We start from the raw sequence: 21,686 nt of genomic DNA on the forward strand, positions 1-21,686 counted from the left end.
TATGAGAATTCCTCGTTATTAAGCCCTCGTTATTATTTATTTGTGAAAATAGAAACAATAACATTTATTTACATTCTTATTACATATGTAAAATTGATTTGAATTTTTTTCGAATTCTCGAACTAGAAAAGTTTTTGCTATTTTTGTATTTCGTAATAAATTCTCGAAATTACAAGATAACTTGCATAAGAAATCAAAATTTGTTCAAATTTTAATTCTAATTCTAAAAAAAAAAAAAAACATTTCGAAAGTTTAGAGAATTTTTATTTAAAAATTCACATAAAATTTCTAAAAAAATATACTTCAACCAATTACAAAGCGATTATACATCGCTTTAAAATGCATCAAACAATAAAAATCGTCAACCATTCCACAATTTTTTCCCCTCTTATCAATTCAAATATCGATTACATCTAATCAAATCACAATTCCTTAGCAACAAAACGATCAAACACGATCTTTATATTTATTTCAATATAACAAACTTTGTGTCATTGAAAAAGTTGACAATTTTTAACCTGCAAAATTAATTAATTACATCATACGAGTCAAAATACGCGTTTATAAATTAATTTAATTTATTTAAGAAAATCGTTAATCGATTATTGTCGCAAAATACAAAAAAAAAAAGAAATAAAATCTTGAAAGAACGAAGTGAAAAGCAGAAAATAAAGTTTTTCCAACTGCTTTTAACTTCGTCTCATTTCTCAGTTCGTAATAAAATTAATAATCAAATCAATGTAATCGAGCAAATATTTACAAAATATAAACAAGAATGAACATTCGAATAATTTTTGATCGGGCATCGTAAAAGGCCGCCCTATTATCAATGTTTGACCCTCAAGTCGCTTCTTTGCGATAGGTTAACATTGCTGCAATATAATACGAAGATGCTTGTATCAGTACCGCAATAAAGTGGCGATAATTCATGAATGATCTTTGCACCAAGAAGAGAAAGAAACTCGTGGAGCGTGGTTAGTGGAAAATTGTGTTCGAGTTGAGTAGCATGGGAGAAACTTATTTTTCGAGGATAATATTGAATTGGGGCGAGTAAATTGAGAAGATTGAAATATTCGAGGGAAATAAACAGATAAAAGAGGATTAGAACGTATATTCGATAGGATTTCTGGAGATGTAGCGATGCCTTACTATTACTATTCGGTAAGTACCACTTTCATCGATGAATATTTTTCTCTTTGGTTTTCTAAAAATTATTTTTTATTAGTATTATTATTATTACTTTATTAATTTCGTATTTTTTTTCTTTTTTAAATTTTATCAAATCAAACTTCTTTATTAAAATTTATTTTTATTATTCTATTTCTAATTGCTATGAAAATTAATGTCTTTTATCATCTTAAAGTGATTTAACGCCAAATATTACTACATCTCTAAGAGTATTATCTTTCATTTTTCTTAGAAGACGTAATATTAAAAAATTATCTTACATTCGTATCTTTTATCTTAACAAGACTCAATGTTAAATTAGAATATCGCTAAAATTCCAAGAAAATTGTTTCACGTTTTATTGAAAAGATTCAATGTTATCAAAATAATTATAAATTATTTTCCATTGAAATTAATACTTTTCATTTTCTTGAGCTTACTTTTTAAATTATAAAATTATAAATATTTTCGAATTAAAATTTTCTTTCTAGGCACGAATACGACAGAACCGTGGTCGATCTTTCATGGATTGTCCTATCTTAAAAACAAATCGATTTGCGACTCACGTCGTTGCATCATTGACAAACGCTACAGAAAGATTCTACGAAAGTAATAACGTGCAAGATTCACGGTCACCTTACGGGTGGAAGAAACGGGTAGGAATAAAACGAAGATGGCCCTCGACTTTTTCGCTGGATGCCTTGGAGGTATAATTTATATTGGTTTCGTAAAAGATAAGATAATTATATACATTATGTATATTATATTGAAGACCTTGCTACAAAGTTCATAATTTTTTAATACTATCGACAGAAGATATCGAGACATGGAATTCAAGTAGAAAAAAAGATGCCATTTTGAAAATTAAATTCGATCTATTCTTTCTTCGATTTTTTCTATTGCATCCATCTATCATAATATTATTAAAAGATAAAATGTTAAAAGATTTATTTTCTTCTCGAAAAAATGAAAAAATTTATACTTATTCGCGTGTATATTTTCTCCAATCAATGATAATGTATTTATCGCAAAGAAAGTGACCATAATTGATTAACAACTTTCTATTTGGATTGGATCGAATATTATCTGAATAGAGAGAAATATATTGCTTTGTTTCCGTGAAACTTTTATCAACAGATAACACCGATGATTGAAAATACGAATCAAAATGGAATACATTTATTTTTAATTTTTCTTTCTTCTGTAATTGATGCGAAAAATATTGTTGTTTATCTTTGCGAAATATATAAAATCTTCGTACGTACAACAATATAAACAATACAACATTCGGGTAATTTTTTCAGGATGCGCTGGTACTTTGGTGGGATATCCTTTCGATACCATCAAAGTTCACTTGCAAACGCAAGACCAACGGAACCCGAAGTACAAAGGCAATTGGGATTGCTTGCGAAAGATACTCGCGACTGAATCGGTATTTGATAAATAAAAATCAAGGAAATTAATAATCACAGATGCATGTTAACGATTTGAAGAGAAGCAAAAGTTGTTGATCACAATCATTATTAACTTCAAAAATCGTTTAAAATTATAATTGATTTTATAATTAGTTTTGATTATCAAATGAAAGGAGAAGAAGAAGTGCAGAAATATAAAAGAATTCTTTCTTTTTTCCAATATATTTTTTCACGATCTGAATTAGTAATTCGAAAAAATATTTTATTCATGAATGCAAAAGACCTAATCGTCACTTTTCTATATATAAAATTTATTTCTTTTTTATTAAAAATCCTATCCAATCAAAAATCTTATTAATTTCAAATTATTTCTCTTCTATCACGATAAATACTACTCACTCACAAATACCACAACACACATTTACAAATCAAAAATTTCATTAACCTCAAAAATATTTCTCTTTCATCGCTAAATACTGATTAGTTACAGTTAAAATCAAATTTCAATTAATACGTTTAATTGTCTCAGATAGCAGGTCTCTACAAGGGCATGTCATCCCCAATAATCGGCGTGTCATTGATAAACGCCGTGATCTTCGGTGTGTACGGTGAAACCCAGAGACACATACCGGACCCAAACTCTCTAACATCCTGTTTTATCTCCGGTGCCATAGCTGGCTTTGCTCAAAGCCCCATCTGCAGTCTCATCGAGTTAGCGAAAACTCGTATGCAGCTTAGTTCTTCGACTGGTCGACCTTTTAGAGGACCGTTGCAGTTTTTCATATACACGTACAGACACGAGGGATTCCGTGGTCTGTTCAAGGGACTTGGTTGTACATTTATGAGAGAGATTCCAAGCTTTGGCCTATATTTTCTCACATATGAAACTCTAATGAGAAACCTCGATAACAAACCTGTTCCGACATTTTATATCCTGTTGGCTGGAGGATTATCTGGCACCTGTTCTTGGGTTACAACTTATCCCATTGACGTGATCAAGTCGCGAATACAAGCTGACGGAAATCGTTATGCAGGAATGTACGACTGCTTGAGACAATCCATAAGGAAGGAAGGTTATTCGTTTTTGTACAAAGGTATCAGCTCGACAGTGTTACGTGCGTTTCCTATGAATGCTGTCACGTTTACTGTGGTCAACTGGACGTTCAAATTGTTTGGCGAAGATGAGAAGAAGAAGTCGAAAACCACAGAGTCTATGGGTGAGATTTCAGAACCGTGCGAAATACTTTTGGAAAAATGGAACAATTTCCTAACGAGCGCATCCCGAAGTATGGTTATTCATAGGTTACCGTATTCCACGTTGTCGTTGACATCGATGAACGAACCGAAGCTCGAGTGGGGCGTGCACAACAGGCGAATGAAGGAGGGTGGTAAGAGCGGGGAATGGGGGGATAGAGGTAATAGAGAGGAGGAAAATGAAAACCTGAAGATGTCCAAAGAAAGATGTCCGGAGAAGTACGACGAGAAGAGAAAAAGTTAAAAGTTTAAAGTTATATACTCGACTTGATATATCTATATGCTAATCGATATGCTTATCTTATCGATATGTAATCGAGTTGTCGAGAAGAGCGTGGTAAAACAGGTTTTTGATGGCTCTTGTAAGGAATTTTGAAATTTGTATATTTCTCGAAAAATAGTTCTTTCAAAAAGAAAGAAAGGAGAAGGAAAACAGAATTGTAGTAGTACATTGTTAGTTTTTAAAGGATCGAACAGTGATATGCGATTGGATTGAAAGTGACTTGATATAAGATTTATATAGTGTTTTATTACAGGAGATTATGATGGTTCCATGATTGTCATCTTTTCTATTAATGTTACTTGCTGAAACTATTTATGGACTCTACTGGATCGAAATGTTATATAAGAATTTAATTTTAATATATCTTTTTAATATATTTATATAATATTTTTATGATATATTTAACTTTTATATTTTTATCGTCAAAAAAGTATTGACGAATATAAGATTTGTAGAATTTTATAGAAGATTGATAATCTGTGAATTATTACATTGTAGATGAATAAAATTTAGTTAATTATATATTACATAATGAGTTTTATTCAATTTATTTCCAAATTGTCTTACAATCAAATAACTCAGAAGTTTTAGTACAATAATTCACCAATTAATGGTAACTTACGAATTATAGGTTATAAAATATTTTTTATAATTTTTATATTATAATTTTAAAAATTTTACTGTTGTATAAGAAATTTTATCAATAATAATAATTTGTTGTCTTGTATAACTGCTCATGATAGACGTATAATCATTTAAACAATTAATAATTACGAATTAATTTTTTCACGCTTATATATATCTCAATATGTAACTCAGAATATTTTTAATTAAATAATCAACGTATGATTAAAATTTCTAATATTATCCACTCATTTAAATTTAATTTTTAATAATCATAAAATTATTCTCTCGTTTTTGCTTAACAATATAATATTCGATCGATTGTATAAAAGCCAATTCACAATTCCAACCCTCGTCACAATAAAAACTGTCATGAATCTTGCTATCGAAGTGCTCATTTGTCAGAAGACAGTCCTAGACTGAACGGCGGACATGTAAGACCTATGTCACAGCCAGAGGCGACATTTACTCTCTTTTAAAATCACACAAAATAGTTTGTATCTGACTGCCACCCATCTACTCCTCTCCACTCCGCATCGTTTTCCTTCTTTTTAAATCTCCATCGTACAATTTCCGGTCTTCAAGTCCGTCCGTCCACGTGTCATAATCATTTTTGACACATACGAAATTGAAACGCGTATAAGTATCAATCAAACCACCTTCCCCCACATCGATCGTGCGTATCATACTCGACTCGTCGTGTGGTATCAATAATATTCGGGGTACGTAATATCGTCAAGATAAAAATTTCGTAAAAATTACGGCGTCCAATTGATCAAAAGCATTGACAAGCGCGGGAAACTCTAACCTCTTGGACGATTTGAAAATTAACAAAGTCGCAAGTATTCTTTGTTCCACAGGTATGATTGTGACTTATTAATTAATCAGGATTAATATACAAATAATATTCGATAATATCAATAATGAAAACGATGAAAAAATAACTTTTTTCAAAAAAGAAAGAATTAACTATTTTGTTAGGTAATTTCTGTATTACATGTTAATGGTAATAATTAGTTAGTAATTAATAGTTAGTAATTACTAATTACTTACGTAAAAATTATGAAATTAAAAAATAATATTTTATATTTTTTTCTTATTAGGATTACCTTCTTTTTATTTTTTTTTATAAGTTATAAAAATATATAAATATATATAAATATATAAAAATTATAAGTTATAAAATTAATACAATTTAGTCAAATTCTCAAAAATGATCGCCATTCTTAAAATTATATTATTTGAAATAATTCGTTGGAATTAATTATAATATTCAATGGAATAATGACAACTAAACGATGGAAACTGTTAATTGTTAAAATAAAAGATGTGTTTAGAAAATTTTCAAGCATCGTATAAACGGAATCGGGCAACGTATATCCCCACCTTTGTCGTCGCGGATCCTCGACAAGATTCGTACCCGAATTTGGAGAAAATTTGATATGGATGTAGACTCAAACGAAAACAGCAGGGATATCGATCTATGCGAAACGAACACTCAACGATTGATTGCCGAAAGTGGTGGCCGATGTATGAGCACACAAGCTATGCAATCGCTTTATGATTTTCGACAGAACAATCTTCTTTGCGACGCCGTCTTGAGACTCGAGGATGGAGGCGTATTTCCGATTCACCGGGCCATTTTATCAGCTTGCAGTCCATATTTTAGGTCTTGTCTAGTATGAGTTCAATCTATGCTTTAAATGACATTTTCTTTTTATAATAACTTTAACTCTTTATTAAACACTTAAACAAAAGTCTGGAAATGTGAAAAATATAAAATTATAAAATATAAAAAATATAAAATTTATATATATTTTTTTTACTTACTTTATATTTTATATCCTTTTATCTTTTATATCCTTATATTCTTTAAAATATTTTATATAAAATAAAATCTGGAATAAAATTTCATTTTTAATAGATTTTAAAGATTAATAATTGAGAATTTGTATATGAAAAATTTATTTACTTTTTTTTGTTTTTTGTTTTTTACTATTCTTCAATTATAAAAGATTAAAGAAATTTTAGTTTCAACTAAAAGTTTAATTATCGAACAATAATATGATTGCATTTTCATGACACATTCTTCTTGTAATCTATTATTTTTGTTATTATTTTTTACAACTCAAATATCAATCATTTATAGAACTCTATTCACAACCACACTACACTCACGTGAGAAAACGGATGTACTCTTGCCCGGTGTCAGCAGCAACATGATGAATCTGCTTCTCGAATACGCTTACTTGAGATCGATCAATGTGAACAATGAGAACGTGTGCCAATTGCTGGTCACTGCCGATTATTTGAATATCCTAGGTGTTCTCGATTTCTGCTGCGAATATTTGAAACAGAATCTGGCGCCTGAAAATTGTATCAGTATCATGAGATTCGCCCGGGAACACTTTTGTAAAGGATTGGAAAATAGCGCGTATCGCTATGTCATGAGACATTTTGTGCAGGTTATTATATTTTCTCGACATTTACTTTTTACTTTTTAACATCTTTTAATAACACTATTACTTTTTAAAGATTAAATTAGATCGTACGATATGTCCATTGCATTTCTTTATAAAAATGTTAAATACATAGACGATATTATACAGAATTTATCTGATTTTGATATACTAAAAGTAACTCAATTCCTCTGTGAATTTCCTCGGGAAAAAAATATGTGACGTCACAATATCCCCACTGCTAGATTGAGCAAAACACATCACGTGACACGATGCGACATATTGGTTTAGAAGCCTCATCACGTGACATCTCTAAAATAGTAAAAAATAATATAATTAAATATATAATATAATTCTATTCATATTGCTGTCATTTTTCGTAATTCGACGAAGGTGAATTAAACAATTAACTTTTGTGACAGTCATGGTATCTTCTATATTATCTATATAAAAGAATTATCGACATGAAATTATACATTCTTCGAAATCAAATAACTTTTTTTCTGTTAAAACTTTTCTGATAAAAAATAATCACAGAATAATTATAATACAAAATACATTGGTACAACTGATATAGGTAGCTCAACGGAGCGAGGAAATCCTCGATTTGCCGATTGAAGAGCTAACAACTTTAATCGGAGCCGACGAGTTGAATGTGAAAAGTGAAGACACCGTTTGGGATCTGGTGTTGAAATGGATTGATTACGATCCTCAATCGCGGAAGGATTATATCGTAGATCTGATGAAAAATATTAGACTTGGCTTATTGGACACGCAGTTCTTTCTTGAGAATGTGAAGGATCATCCGTATGTTACCGGGAACGAGGCTTGCCGACCGATCATAATCGAAACTTTGAAATTCTTGTACGATTTGGAAATTATCACGCAAAAAGACGGAGAGGTACCGACGCCGAAAATAGCACGTCCGAGGGTACCCCATGAAATACTGTTCGCTATAGGTGGATGGAGTGGCAGAAGTCCTACAAATTTCATAGAGACCTACGACACCAGGGCGGATCGATGGGTCAAGGTGAGTATTAAATAGAATGATATTAATATTAATATAATTTATCTGTTAAATTTTTCTTTTTTTAAGCAATTTTGAAAATAATTGTTTGAAACTGTCTTAATTTCTTCTCGATTTCTTTTCGATACCTTTGATTACCTTTGATACCTAAAATCTTGATGCTGAACAATTGTTTGTCTTATAAATATTTAGTCTAACCTTAAACTTATTTTAAACCTAAATTTAACTTAAATCTATTTAATCTATTTAAATTTAAACCAAACATAATCCTAATATATATCCTAATATGTTTTTGCATATATTTTGGAATAATTTTAATAATATAACCTTAAAATTGATCAGGTAATCTCTATTCTGAATAATTATCATTTATTTAAATAGATTAGATTGTTATTGATGTATTATATTTCATTGAAAATTTCAAAAAAAGAAATTAATGTTATTAATCGAAAAGATCTATATATTAATATAAATGATTGAAAATCAAAGGTGGAAGAAGTAGATCCGATCGGACCTCGCGCGTATCACGGAACTGCGGTGGTCGGTTTTAACATTTATGTGATCGGTGGCTTCGACGGTGCTGATTATTTTAATAGTTGTCGTTGCTTCAATGCTGTTACTAAAGTGTGGAGAGAAGTTGCTCCAATGAACGCCAGAAGGTTAAAAAAATAGAGATAATGCCTATCATAATATTTATCGTAAACATTAAATTTAATAAATTTTTTTACAATTTGTTAATATTCTATAAAACATCAAATGTTTTCAAAATGTTTGTTTTCAAAATTCAAGTTATTAATACATTTCGATACTATTTGCACACGATAAATATTTTTTCATTTTTGAAATTGTAGGTGTTATGTTAGCGTTGCCGTACTCAACGATTTGATTTATGCAATGGGAGGATATGACGGATATTATCGGCAAAATACTGCGGAACGTTATAATTACAAGACGAACCAGTGGTCTTTGATAGCACCCATGAATTGTCAAAGATCTGACGCCAGTGCGACTACTTTGAATGGTAATTCTGATAAAATATATTTTGTTATATTATGAATTATATATTATGAATTTTCTTTTATTCAATTCTTGCTTAATGTTTTGCAGAAATTATAATTATAATATTTTTTTATAACGTAGATAAAATTTATATCACGGGTGGATTCAATGGACATGAATGTTTAAATTCAGCAGAGGTTTACGATCCAGAAACTAATCAATGGACTATTATAGCTCCAATGAGATCACGTAGAAGTGGAGTATCCTGTATAGCTTATCATAATCACGTATATGTTATTGGTAATTATTCAAAAATTAACTATTATTTAACTAATATATTTTAAAATTAGAAATCTTATAATTATTTTATATAATTTCATCCTAAAATAATTTTTATTTTATATAAAATAATTTTTATTTTATGAAGGAGGCTTCAATGGTATATCAAGAATGTGTAGTGGTGAAAAATACAACCCTGCAACGGATGTTTGGACACCGATCCCGGATATGTACAATTCACGCAGCAATTTCGCAATCGAGGTGATCGATGACATGATTTTCGCCATTGGTGGATTCAACGGTGTTACCACGATATATCACGTCGAATGTTACGATGAGAAAACGAATGAATGGTAAATTTTTTAAATTCTTCTAATTTTATTTTATATATATTTACAAATGAAATAATAGTAATTTTTTTATTTATTATATATCATATAAATTTTTACTAACAAATAAAATTTTTAGTTTTAATAATAATATTTGAGTTATTAAATTATATCTATATAAATTTAAAATATAAAAAGAAAGAATTGAAGTCTTTGATGTATCTCAAAAATTAATTTTAGAATAACTATCTTTTATATACATCATTTGAAAAATCAAAAACAAATTTTTTTTTTTATTATTAGAAAATTATGCAATTTTGATTTTTGCGTTCTATTTTGCATATATCCAAATCTCTTCAATTTTACGCTTTCTACAGGTACGAAGCAACGGATATGAACGTGTATCGTTCCGCGCTTTCAGCGTGTGTAATCATGGGTTTGCCAAATGTAAATGATTATATTCACAAGCACCGCGAACGTCTCATGGAGGAAAAGCGGCAGAAACTGTTAGCACTGGAGGTGCACCGCAGTCAACATCAACCTCAACAAGATCAAATGCAACAAAATAGTGAAAATTCGCAATTAAGCAACGAATTACCTATACCATCACCACCTCAGATGCCTCAGAATATGAACACTAATAATGAGAATCGACAAAATTGAAAAAAATATGTATTTTGAAAATATTATGTCGAGACTATAGGTTTTAGAGTCAGACGGACGGACGGTAATTAGAAGCAATAGAACGATGAATGTTCAAAGATATTAATTGTCCTACGGTTATGTTGAAAGAAAATAGCGAAAAAAATTAATGGCAAGTATATTTTCATGTGTCTTATATTTTCGATTCATTAACGATTGCTTAAGATGTAACAATAATTCAACAAGTGATAGTAAGATTATCTCTAAATTTATAAAATTTATAATACTTTTTGAAAACAATGATAAAGAATAAGTAATAGTAAAAGTCAAAAGTATAATTCTAAATTATTTGTAAATTTTATTTTATAATAGATTTATAAAATTAGGAAGTGGAAAATTAGAAATTTTTTTCGTTATTAGTTCATAAATAATTTTTTTTATTGTAAAATATTTTTCTTTCAATATAACCGTAGTTTATTTTCAAGTTTCGAATCATAAAATAAATCGTCAGAGATAAGAAAATGTAATGACGATAGAGATTCATGCAGAGTTAAATATCCTGTTCTCAACAATAATGGAGGATGATTTTTGAAACGAAATTTTAGGATCATTATACTGGAATAAGAATGTGATTTGTTGAAACAGGATGATATTTTCGGATTCGTGTTTTCCGGAATTTTATTAATCGGGACACGTTTTATTTTTATACAAAACATGTTTCTATTGGCTGTTTTTGTGATACAATTTTGTACGAAGTTTATTGGAAGATTTTATACATATAACTGAATTTTGAGAGCCGATTATAATAAAGAAGAGAATGAAAGAACGATTTTTGACATAAACATATTATTGACACTAATGTTGACAAAAACTGCTGAAATGGAACTTTACAACAATCAATAAAAAAAGTATTGGTAAATTACATAGTTTTGGTTTTCTATCAATATGTCTCAATATAATATCTAATTATATATAAATGCGAATAACTTCAATACATTTAAGCAGTATAACCATCAAAACGAAATTAATCTATAATCTCAATAAAAAAAATATAGATAAAGAGAGCAAATAATAAGAGAAGGAAAAATAGAGTAAAAATTTCGAAATTAGCACCATTTTCAGTATGCCGCAAATGAAACACAATATAAACAAAGAGAATAAACAAAAGAAAGATAGAGATAGGATAAGAATTGATTATCAGTGCCATCTCTTGAATATTTTTGCTTTTAAAAAGATATATATTTTTGACATTCAGAAGATGGCGCTAATACCTCAATTTTTATCTTATATCTATTCTTCTTCCATTATTGTTCTTTTTACCTTTTTTCACATTTGTCTTATCCTTAGCGTTTAACCACATATGAAGCATGACATCAACTCATATTATTTTAATATATATAATAATTATAGATTTTTCTATATTATTTTAACTTCTAGTCTTTTTATTTTTATTATTATGTTTTATAATTTATAAATTTTCAAACTTAATTTTAAACATATGTCATTAAATGATACATTTATCTTGTATATTCTTGTACTTTATCTGTAAATTCTTATATATATATACATAATGCTTCTATGATTTATGTAATGATTTTATTTATTATTATAACGAGAAATTTTATAAAGCCTATCTAAATATAATATTTGAGTTGAATATATTTATTAAATATATTTCAAACTAAATAAACTAGAATAATTAAAAGTATATCTAGGAATTTTTATTCTTTTATTGGTCAACATGAATTGTAATACGTATATTTGTTAAAAGGTGAGAATAAGTTGGACACTGACTGATAACGGATAAGTATAATCGCGAAGTAGCCGTCAAATGTATAATTATTGTTGGCAATAAATTTAATGTTTTGTAAATTATACAAAACAGTGACAGAATGGTGAAATAAAATTATAAATAGAAAATGGCGAAAATCGTGAAAGGATTGGAATCATTATCTACAGTTTTAATATGTGAATATTGCGCTAACCTTTCGTTCAAGCAAATAGAAGATTTTATAAGGTGAGTCCATCTATCTATTTGCAATAAAAAAAAGTTGTAAAAATATCTTAAATAATTTTTTACTAGTTTGTATAGATCATTTTTAATCTTCAATATATTTTATACAAAATTCGTTTATATTTTAATAGTATGATTATTGAATATAATAAATTAATTATAAACGAATATTTTTTGGAAATTAAATTATTATTAGAAAATATATTATAATGAAAAGCGTCATTAATAAATAATATAATAAATAATATATGTAATTTTATTTCAGACATTTAAGAGATCTGCATTGTTCTAGAGAAGGAGGTTCATTTGTGTGCCTTTATGGTTATAATGGAGTATGCACTAGTCTTCCTGTGGAAGGTGTTTCTGATAAAGATTATGTAGCACATGCCACTAAACACGCAATAATGCAACAACAACGTAAAAGTAATGGTCAATTATCAGAGCCCTCTTCCTCATGGACTGTATATTCTGCAGCACAGAATTTACCAGCTGTTTTAAATGATCCTTTCAAAGGAAAACAAAGTAATTTTTTAACTCGTACTTGGGGAGATGGATTTGTAGAAAAAGTTGATATACCTAAAAGTCCTTATCTTCCTGAGATAACAATGCAACATTTTGAATCATATTTAAAGAAAATTGCAAGGGTAATGTTAATAATATATAATAATAATAATAATAAAAATAATAAATAATAATAATAAGTAAATAATATATATATATATATACATATAATAAAAAAAATTGATTTTAAAATAAAACTTTTATTTACAGAGATATCGAAAACATTCTCGTATGAATTTAAATGCCAATAGACCAATTACACCTAATGAATTGTTACAAAATTTTCCAAATTTAAGAAAGGTTAAACCATTAGGTAAAAATAATATTGTCTATATTATTGATAAAATGATATTACTATATATAAAATTCTTAAATTAAAATTTTACAGATCGAATGCAATTTGATTTATCCAATATTCCAAAAATTTTTTTAACACCTAATTTAGATCTTTCTCAAAAAGATAATTTTTATGCTGTATTTCCATTTACAAAAAGTGGATTATTAAATGAAGATTCTAATATTGTTATAAATGTAAAGCAAATGCAAGAAAAGGTAATATTCCACTAATATTATTAATATTTTCATAAAGTTCAATTGTTAAGATAAATAAATTTAATTTTTACTTGTAATAGCTAAGTCATTATTTAGATATTGTGGAAGTTAGAATAGCAGAACAAGTTGCTTCTAAGTCTCAAGCATTTTTTCATGCTATGACTTCTCATGATGCCTTAATGGAGCAACTTACTCAAACTATTACAGTTTTAAAAGCCCTTAGAAAAAATATACATCAAGTTGATAAGTATCTAGTCAATGATTCTTTAGAAATTTTAAGGTAAATTATAAAATTATTTTATATTTTTTTCAAATATTATATATATATTAATTTGAATATATATTTTTTCCATAATAAATATATTTTCAGGTTGGAACGAGCAAGATCCAATCGATTGTTAGTTCAAGAAAAACTAAAACTTATGGCTACAGTACACCAAAGTCAACCAATGATACAATTGTTGTTATCTACACCAGATTATGTTGCAGCATTAGATCTTATTGCTACAACTCAAGAAATACTTTTACAGGAATTGAATGGAATACATAGTTTTAGGTATTATTTATATAAATAAAGGGTAAAATTAGATAAAATCTATATAAATAAAAATTAAATATATTTAATTTTTTTTTCTTAGGCATTTAAGTTCTCAATTAACAGAAATGGAAAAACTTGTTGATAAAATGTTATCTACCGAATTTCAAAGATATGCAACCGCGGATTTAAATAGACCATTAGGAGGAGAAAATACAGTTTTGGATGGTGTAAGTATATGTAAAATTTTTAAAAATTTTGTATACTTAGTTCGTAGCAAACAAACCGTCGTGCATCTCTTCCCAGTGAGATCATTTGTACATCCTCAACGAACAGGATAAACTTATTTCCATCATTTCTGGTCTTCTGCGGCAAAAACATTTTCAATTTGTGGATACTTACAAAGAAGAAGCTGTGACAACAGTCCGAGCTGTAACAAAGCAAAGAGTTATAGAAGCTTTAGCAGAAAGTGATTGTTGTAGTGATCAACAAGCTGCAGCTTTAGAAGTTGGTGGGCTTTCTCTTGCGGAAAGATTAACTTTACTTCATAATGCTATACAATCTTTAACATTTCTTCTAATGCGAGTTAAGGTATTATATTATATTATATTATAATTATGTATTATAAAAATATAAAATTATTATTTTCTATAAATTATAATTAAAATTAATTTTTTAAATATAATAAGTTTGACATGTATTTTTAGGCTGTACATGATGTAATGCGAGATACAGTAGATCTTGCAGCTGGCCGAATGTGTGATGGATCATTCGATGATACGATACCTGATCGTTTATTAACTCAAGCAGAACATTCGCGAGTAACACTTAAACTCAATGATATGATAACTTCTGTTTGTGATTATTGTCATGAGCGAATGGGAAATCTGCTTTCTGCAGGTACAAATGATAAAGATAAATTACAAAATGAAAAAGAAAAATTTAACAATGAAAATTCAAATAACAAACAAGAAGAAAAAGAATGTCAAAATTGGAATGATAAATCATCTTGGCTGAGTAAAAGGGCAACGACAGCTCAAGTATGTCAATTAGCAAATTTAGTTGAAAAATTCACAGAAACATGTGAAAAACTCTGTGGTAAACAATGTACTGGATTACGTTCTGCATTTAAGGTACTCGTTATTCTTAAATCTATTTAATTGAAAAAATTTTGTATTTATAAACAATATATTTATATATAAATATATTTTATACTTTATAATAATATAGGCACAAGCTAGTAAATTTATTCAAAGATTTCATACTGAACTCAAAACAAAGCTTACTCTTTTATTGGAATCTGAGAGATGGAAACAAGCTGATGTACCACCGGAATTTCAGTCATTAGTAACATATATATATGAAAATAAAGTTTTTCCACCAAATTTATTTAAAATTGATGATAAAGTTAAAAGAAGTAGTGTTCAAAATTTTATTATGGTGGGAAATGAAAAATATGCCGTTGTTGGAACAGCTTTAATGCTTACACAAATGATTCATGAGTATTGCAGGTAATTTTTGAAATATTAAATGTATATGAATATTTTAATTTTATAAATATTTCAATAAACGCTCAATAAAATTTTATTTCTAGAACTGGCAGTGAATTAATTGCTTTATCAGGAACAATTGGAAGACATTTAGCCGAATTACTGCGACATTATAATTCACGTTGTTGTCAACTTGTTCTTGGAGCCGGCGCTATGCAAGTTGCTGGTTTAAAAACAATTACTAGTACAATACTTGTATTAGCGGCACGAAGTTTAAAATTAATTTTATGGTTTATGCCTTTTGTTAAATCACATTTTCAAGGTAAATTTAATTATTTTATTTATTTAACTTATATTATAATTATAACATTAATGATAAAACTTAATTATAGCATTTGCGGAACAAAATTCTAATCGTGGACTTGGCGGATCTAATATAAGTGGTGGCGTTGCTTTATTGGATAGTGTTGAAAGAGATATTCGTGCTCATGTGAAAGAAATTGAAAGCAAAATTCTAACTATTGTTGACAATCTATTGGGGGGTCAAATATCGAAATGGACTGCAAGACCACCAGTACCATCGAAATCATTTAGAAATATTTCTAGGTACAGTATTATATAATTTAATTTTTTTATTTATTATAATCATTAAATATTTAAAATCCTTAATTGCAGTTATTTAATGAAACTACATGAAGCAGTTTCGGGAATTCTCCCAGAAGTTGAAGTACAAACTTTATATCGTACAGTAAATACATCTTTCAAAGAAAAACTTAGAGAGCAATTAGTCAAAATGAATATAGTGAATAATGGTGGTCCACAACATGGTGTAGTTACATCTGAATTAACATTTTATGTTGAGGCATTACGAAAATTAAAAGTGTTACCAACTAATGAATTAGATGATAATTGGATGAGTGATATATGGACCAGATAACATGCAGAGCGTGTAATATATTGCATAATAGAAGCAATGAAACATTGTAGAAAAAGGTGACTAATCTTTATTACAGTCTTCCTTCACATGCGTTGCATCTTAATGACTATTAATGTTTTGATGAATTTTTAATGATGTGGCTTGTATTAAAATTAACCACATATTAATGTTTATAATTTTATTTATAAGGTTGTATGGAATGCAATGGTTTGGTAATATTAATATAAGGAATTTCTTAACAGCATTTTTATAAAATGCTCTATATTCGATATTTTGAAAATATGTGTAAATAGTAAACAATTTTCTTTATAGAAATATGATGTTACTTGTATTGTTTATTGGTATTTTAATACAAATTACAAGTTAACTTAATTATTAATATTAAATTACACATATTTTACGTCTCCCAAATCTTGTACGCCATAGTGTTCAAATGTAAAATTTCATACATAGGTCTGAATAACTATACAAAGAAATCTATATGAATAGTAGAAAGTTATTTTTTCTTCCATACCTTTAAGATTAAATATATAAAACTTATTTGCAATTGAATACAATAGTAAACATATTAAATATTTGTTACTATTATTTATAAAATAATTCAAATCAATTCATTAATATATATATATATATATATATAAATGAATATATGGCAGAACCAAGTTAATTATTCATTTTTCTATGATTATTTTTGCATTTATATTTATATTTTTAAAAATTATATGTTTTTTAAAAATTGGAAAATTATATTTGAATATATAATATATAACAAGAAATTAAAAATATATACATTTTGTTAATAAAATGTATGAAGACCTAACATAAGATATGAAAGATGCAATATGACTGCTTTTATTGTTGTGTTCATTGCTTAAACTAACTGAATGAAAAATATTGTCAGATAAATTCTGACAATAAATATTTAACATTTTTATATATTGTGTACTATTTGCACTAATCTGTTTTTATTGACAGATTATTAAACTAGTTTCCTAATAGTAAGCATATCTTACTATTATTTAATAGAATATATTAATGTGAGGGTTTTTATCAAAGTTTTTAAAATACCCTATTTCTCATACTTTTGTGCATATAAATGTATACATATATGTACAATATTGTAATCTACTATTACAAAAAACTGATTAATAATTCAAAAAAGATAAAAAAATAATCTAGTTCAATAGTATTAAATTTTTCATTACATGTGTTTATTATTATTTAAAAGAAAATTAAAAAAATTACATAATTTAATTGCAATTTTTGTAATATATTGTAAATATTTATTTTATCCTCATAATCAAGATAAAATTATTAATTATTCCTATTACATTCCATTAATATTAAATTATACAATTATGATTTAGTAATTATATAATTATGGCATACTGATTTAAAATTATATTTATTTATTATAGTTTTGACTTATTATAAATCTTTAAGTATATATGGTGCATTTTAACTTTGTCTAGTCCATCTTGTATATAAATAAAAATGCAACATTAATTATTTGTATTTTAATTTATAAATAATTTATTCAAAAAAATTTCTCTATATAGATTTTAAATTGATATTAGGTATAATTGCAATTAACTAATATAAAAAATAATCTGGTAAATTTCATTGACGAAATTAATATTTTGTGAATATGTATATACAAAAAAATAGAAAAACTTAAATATAATATTTATTATTTCATCATATAATCGATAATTTATTAATAATATTATAAAAAATTAGTAACAGCAACATATAAAAAAATATTTTATAATGTTTTATATTTATACATTATTTTTTATTTATACATTTTTATTTAATACATTAATCATACAAAAAAATCAAAATTATTCTAATAAAACGAATATATTTATTTCTTAATTTTTATTTTTATTTTTTATTTTAATAATCAATATTGATGTGATATATTAAAAAATAATAATTAAATAATAAGTTTGAACTAAAATTTTTGAATCTTATTTACAATTTACATACGAATTTTTATAAATTGAGCTTTCTGCGTAGCTATAACAACGAATATCAAAACATCTTCATAACCTATACCCAAAAAAGAAGATACAAAATAAATATAAACTACTGTGCATTTATTATAGCAACAATAATTGTATGTAAATTTTGGATTAAAAACAAATGGCAGATCAAAATTCGTATGTATTTGCTAACCTTATATTTTTATCTTTTACCTCTATTATCAAACTTATAATAATACTTATATCTATCGTAAAACACAGTTATATATTAACAATAATTATTGTCTTATTGAATTGCTTATATTTGTAAAAATCAAAACATATATTACGTGATTATGTTTTAGCGAAGAAAATGTTAGAGATATTGCTTTACGTTTTTGTTTAGAAGAAGAGCAACGACGTAAAACTAATCCTAATGAAACACACGAACGCTCAATTATCATTGTTGGTAGCAAGAGAGTCGTATGTAGTATATTAAAAATATTAAATAATATTAATATAGATTATATATCTATATTTATGAGAAAGAAATATATATTCTTAGGGTAAAACTACAATCGTACATCGATTTCTTGAAAAAGACGAAGCACCAAAACCAACTATCGCAATGGATTATTCTTTTGGGCGTAAAGCTGGAAAAAGTTTAGTAAGTTTTTTAGAATACATAAAATCTCATTTACAAAATAAATAAATATAATATGCAAATTTTTAATAATCAAAATAAATAATATTCACATAATATTAATTCATCAAAAAATAAATAAAATAACATCATTATTTTATGCAAAGCATGTATTACAATTGAAAAAATATAAATATATAATAATAAATAATTGAAAACATTCTATTTATTAAAATCACTATAATATATCAATAATAATATATTGATACATACATTTTATTTAAATGACATGATTTCTATAAAATAAATTTGATTTTACATTAAAAATAATTTTAATCACTCAATTTTACATTCTATTTCATTCTCATTCTTTTATTCTTATTTTTTTATTTTAATTAAAAATATTATAATTTATATGATATAACAATATAATGTTAATAATTTTGAAAAATGATTACAAAAATACTAATGAAAAAGAAAAAAATTAAATATAAAGTATTAGGTAAATGTTCATATTCGTATGTTACGATTTTATAGTGTGACTTTAATAGTTATTTATTTTTTGTTATCGATGTAGATAAAAAATATCGTACATGTTTGGGAAATAGGACATTTAACTTCTTCGTTAGTATCAGCAGCAATGACAGGTTCGTCTTTGACTCATTCTCCTCATCATGTTACGATATTGGTTATTCTGGATTTATCGCAACCAGAGATTTTATGGACCACGTTTGAAGAAGCTCTCTCAGTAGTGCGTAATGCAATGAAAATGAGTTATGACGATAAAATAATTCAGGAACTTAAAAAACAGCGTATTAAAGAACGGAAAAAAATTGTGGAGAGAGAAATTGATCCATTTCCAATGAGACTTTGTTTTATAGGTGGAAAATATGATCAATTTAAGGTATTTTAAGCATTCTTGCTTAGACAATGTAAAATATATTATGCATTATATTATCATTATTGTATTTTTTTAATAATAAAAATTATATGAAAAAAATTTAAAATAGGATTTAGATTTGGATAAAACAGAATTAATCGGTAAAACCTTAAGAGCTGTAGCACATATTTTAGGAGCAAGTCTTTATTATCATTCTGCAAAAGATAAGTCTTTATTACGAAGAACTAAAGATTTGTTATCTTATTATGGATTTGGTACACAATTTTCGTAAGTTTTTATGTTATGAATTAAATTAATATAATAGTAATATACTTCAAATTTGATATTGAATATTGGAATTGATATTTTTTTTTTCATTTCGAAAATTATAAATCTTATAGTGATATCAAGTGTACTGATTTCGAAAAGCCATTAGCAATATCTGCCGGTACAGACTCCTTCTCGTCGATCGATTTGCAATTTCCTCAAACCAGACCTTCGGCTATCTTAGATACCATCAAACAGATTTATGTTACTCATATACCACAAGAGTCAAGAAGCAACGAAATTATCTTGGAGGATCCAAGTAACGATCCCAACTTTAATGAACCGATCATCGACAGATTACGAACCCAGAGAGAAGAGGTACATCGTTAAATAATTTAATTTGCATATTACGAGGAAAAAAATTAAAGATTTTATTTTTTTTCATTTTTTTAATAATTTTTTATATATATCAAATATTTATCAATTAAATTTTTTTTATTTAATTTTTATTTTCTCTTATTTCTAAGATAAATATTAAATATTATTCAAATTAAAAACTATAATAGATATGTCTTCTATACGTATTATAATATAATGATTTTTTAATCCAAAATGAAAGAGTAAGAAACAATCTATTTACAGGAAATAAATATTCTTCTTCAGGATATGTTAGAAGGTCGAATACCTCAAATTCCTATTCCGGATCCATCATAGATAATAATTACTAAATAATAATTGTTCGTTGCGTGGATTTAATATTGTACGTAAGAAAAATTTTTTAAGCAAAAAAAAATTTTAAATGCATTTGTTATATTTGATCTTATCAAGATTTTTATCAAGATTCAAAGAAACTTTCAAACAATTCCTGATTTTATTTATATTTCAGATATTTCCATTTGAAAATGAATAAGATTATAACAATTTATACATAGATACAAAATTAATTCATTCTATATTATAAATTATTTTATTTTTTAAATTAATATTGATAAAATACATAAGATAATTCAAAATGGATTAAACTTAGAATAACTATACTTGAAGTGATATATTATAAATATGTATAGCAAATACAATAAAATAATTTTTACTATTATATTCAAATGTTGTCAGACGTGGCGGATATTGCGAATTTTATCTTGATGTTACATTTTCAGACGGATTTATTTCATTGAAACTCGCATTCATCAAAATAAAACGAATAATCTATCTTGAAATCAATCATTTAAATACGATGTCCATCCTCCGTAGAGATGAAATTACGTGTTTTCGTGTCATCGCGCACGCGTCTATTCATTCGCCCTTTCCCAACAGTGGCTCACCGTGAAATCGAAGGGTGTACAGGGAGAGCGGGAGTAAAGT

The 21,686-nt window shown here is 26.7% G+C and overlaps 4 protein-coding genes and 1 long non-coding RNA gene across 15 annotated transcripts; 4 read left to right on the top strand and 1 right to left on the bottom strand.

Moving 5' to 3' along the window:
• The first annotated feature begins 873 nt into the window (after positions 1 to 873).
• Positions 874 to 4,257, top strand: LOC107994900 (mitochondrial basic amino acids transporter-like). 3 transcript variants are annotated; one of them, XM_062085220.1, is made up of 5 exons: positions 898 to 1,161; positions 1,659 to 1,874; positions 2,472 to 2,599; positions 3,112 to 3,799; positions 3,885 to 4,257. In XM_062085220.1, exons 2-5 carry the CDS (start codon positions 1,841 to 1,843, stop codon positions 3,908 to 3,910), a joined length of 876 nt encoding a protein of 291 aa, XP_061941204.1. In that variant the 5' UTR covers positions 898 to 1,161; positions 1,659 to 1,840; the 3' UTR covers positions 3,911 to 4,257. The 3 variants fall into 3 exon arrangements, with proteins under 3 accessions (XP_016907519.1, XP_061941204.1, XP_016907520.1); XM_017052030.3 differs by having other exon boundaries at positions 874 to 1,161; positions 3,112 to 4,257; XM_017052031.3 differs by lacking the exons at positions 898 to 1,161; positions 1,659 to 1,874 and having other exon boundaries at positions 3,116 to 4,257.
• A 1,567-nt stretch (positions 4,258 to 5,824) lies between these two features.
• Positions 5,825 to 7,786, bottom strand: LOC133667333 (uncharacterized). The gene is made up of 4 exons (XR_009832732.1): positions 7,234 to 7,786; positions 6,922 to 7,110; positions 6,574 to 6,641; positions 5,825 to 6,502 (listed from the first exon to the last, which is right to left on the bottom strand). It is a non-coding gene; the product is annotated as an uncharacterized LOC133667333 (long non-coding RNA).
• On the top strand, positions 6,186 to 11,400 carry LOC107994689 (kelch-like protein 10). The gene is made up of 8 exons (XM_028665314.2): positions 6,186 to 6,412; positions 6,893 to 7,208; positions 7,780 to 8,232; positions 8,719 to 8,888; positions 9,081 to 9,250; positions 9,370 to 9,528; positions 9,656 to 9,860; positions 10,214 to 11,400. The coding sequence occupies exons 1-8, from the start codon at positions 6,186 to 6,188 to the stop codon at positions 10,497 to 10,499; spliced, it is 1,986 nt and encodes a 661-aa protein (XP_028521115.1). The 3' UTR covers positions 10,500 to 11,400.
• Positions 11,401 to 12,234: 834 nt separating this feature from the next.
• Positions 12,235 to 17,053, top strand: LOC107994816 (vacuolar protein sorting-associated protein 54). The gene is made up of 13 exons (XM_017051872.3): positions 12,235 to 12,495; positions 12,758 to 13,136; positions 13,264 to 13,366; positions 13,442 to 13,605; positions 13,686 to 13,885; positions 13,976 to 14,161; positions 14,244 to 14,370; positions 14,477 to 14,731; positions 14,848 to 15,273; positions 15,371 to 15,651; positions 15,735 to 15,952; positions 16,023 to 16,236; positions 16,306 to 17,053. The coding sequence occupies exons 1-13, from the start codon at positions 12,398 to 12,400 to the stop codon at positions 16,565 to 16,567; spliced, it is 2,913 nt and encodes a 970-aa protein (XP_016907361.2). The 5' UTR covers positions 12,235 to 12,397; the 3' UTR covers positions 16,568 to 17,053.
• On the top strand, positions 16,482 to 21,417 carry LOC107994820 (cytoplasmic dynein 2 light intermediate chain 1). 9 transcript variants are annotated; one of them, XM_062085373.1, is made up of 9 exons: positions 16,482 to 16,623; positions 18,590 to 18,732; positions 18,941 to 19,017; positions 19,100 to 19,201; positions 19,755 to 20,081; positions 20,188 to 20,345; positions 20,459 to 20,702; positions 20,967 to 21,084; positions 21,211 to 21,417. In XM_062085373.1, the coding sequence occupies exons 1-8, from the start codon at positions 16,604 to 16,606 to the stop codon at positions 21,036 to 21,038; spliced, it is 1,143 nt and encodes a 380-aa protein (XP_061941357.1). In that variant the 5' UTR covers positions 16,482 to 16,603; the 3' UTR covers positions 21,039 to 21,084; positions 21,211 to 21,417. The 9 variants fall into 9 exon arrangements, with proteins under 9 accessions (XP_061941357.1, XP_061941364.1, XP_016907391.1 ...); XM_062085380.1 differs by having other exon boundaries at positions 20,988 to 21,084; XM_017051902.3 differs by lacking the exon at positions 18,590 to 18,732 and having other exon boundaries at positions 19,100 to 19,196.
• The last annotated feature ends 269 nt before the right edge of the window (positions 21,418 to 21,686 follow it).

This window comes from Apis cerana, linkage group LG1 (assembly GCF_029169275.1).
Source record: "Apis cerana isolate GH-2021 linkage group LG1, AcerK_1.0, whole genome shotgun sequence".
Classification (NCBI taxonomy): domain Eukaryota; kingdom Metazoa; phylum Arthropoda; class Insecta; order Hymenoptera; family Apidae; genus Apis; species Apis cerana.

Coding starts and splice junctions, on each gene's coding strand:
- LOC107994900 (XM_017052030.3), top strand. CDS start 1,841: ATGGCCCTCGACTTTTTCGCTGGATGCCTTGGAG. Junction 1,875..2,471: donor TTTCGCTGGATGCCTTGGAG/GTATAATTTATA, acceptor TAATTTTTTCAG/GATGCGCTGGTACTTTGGTG. Junction 2,600..3,111: donor AGATACTCGCGACTGAATCG/GTATTTGATAAA, acceptor TAATTGTCTCAG/ATAGCAGGTCTCTACAAGGG.
- LOC107994689 (XM_028665314.2), top strand. CDS start 6,186: ATGGATGTAGACTCAAACGAAAACAGCAGGGATATCGATCTATGCGAA. Junction 9,251..9,369: donor CAGTGCGACTACTTTGAATG/GTAATTCTGATA, acceptor TTTATAACGTAG/ATAAAATTTATATCACGGGT. Junction 9,861..10,213: donor GATGAGAAAACGAATGAATG/GTAAATTTTTTA, acceptor CGCTTTCTACAG/GTACGAAGCAACGGATATGA.
- LOC107994816 (XM_017051872.3), top strand. CDS start 12,398: ATGGCGAAAATCGTGAAAGGATTGGAATCATTATCTACAGTTTTAATA. Junction 15,652..15,734: donor ATGATTCATGAGTATTGCAG/GTAATTTTTGAA, acceptor TTTTATTTCTAG/AACTGGCAGTGAATTAATTG. Junction 15,953..16,022: donor TGTTAAATCACATTTTCAAG/GTAAATTTAATT, acceptor ACTTAATTATAG/CATTTGCGGAACAAAATTCT.
- LOC107994820 (XM_062085373.1), top strand. CDS start 16,604: ATGAAACATTGTAGAAAAAG. Junction 20,082..20,187: donor GAAAATATGATCAATTTAAG/GTATTTTAAGCA, acceptor AATTTAAAATAG/GATTTAGATTTGGATAAAAC. Junction 20,703..20,966: donor TACGAACCCAGAGAGAAGAG/GTACATCGTTAA, acceptor ATCTATTTACAG/GAAATAAATATTCTTCTTCA.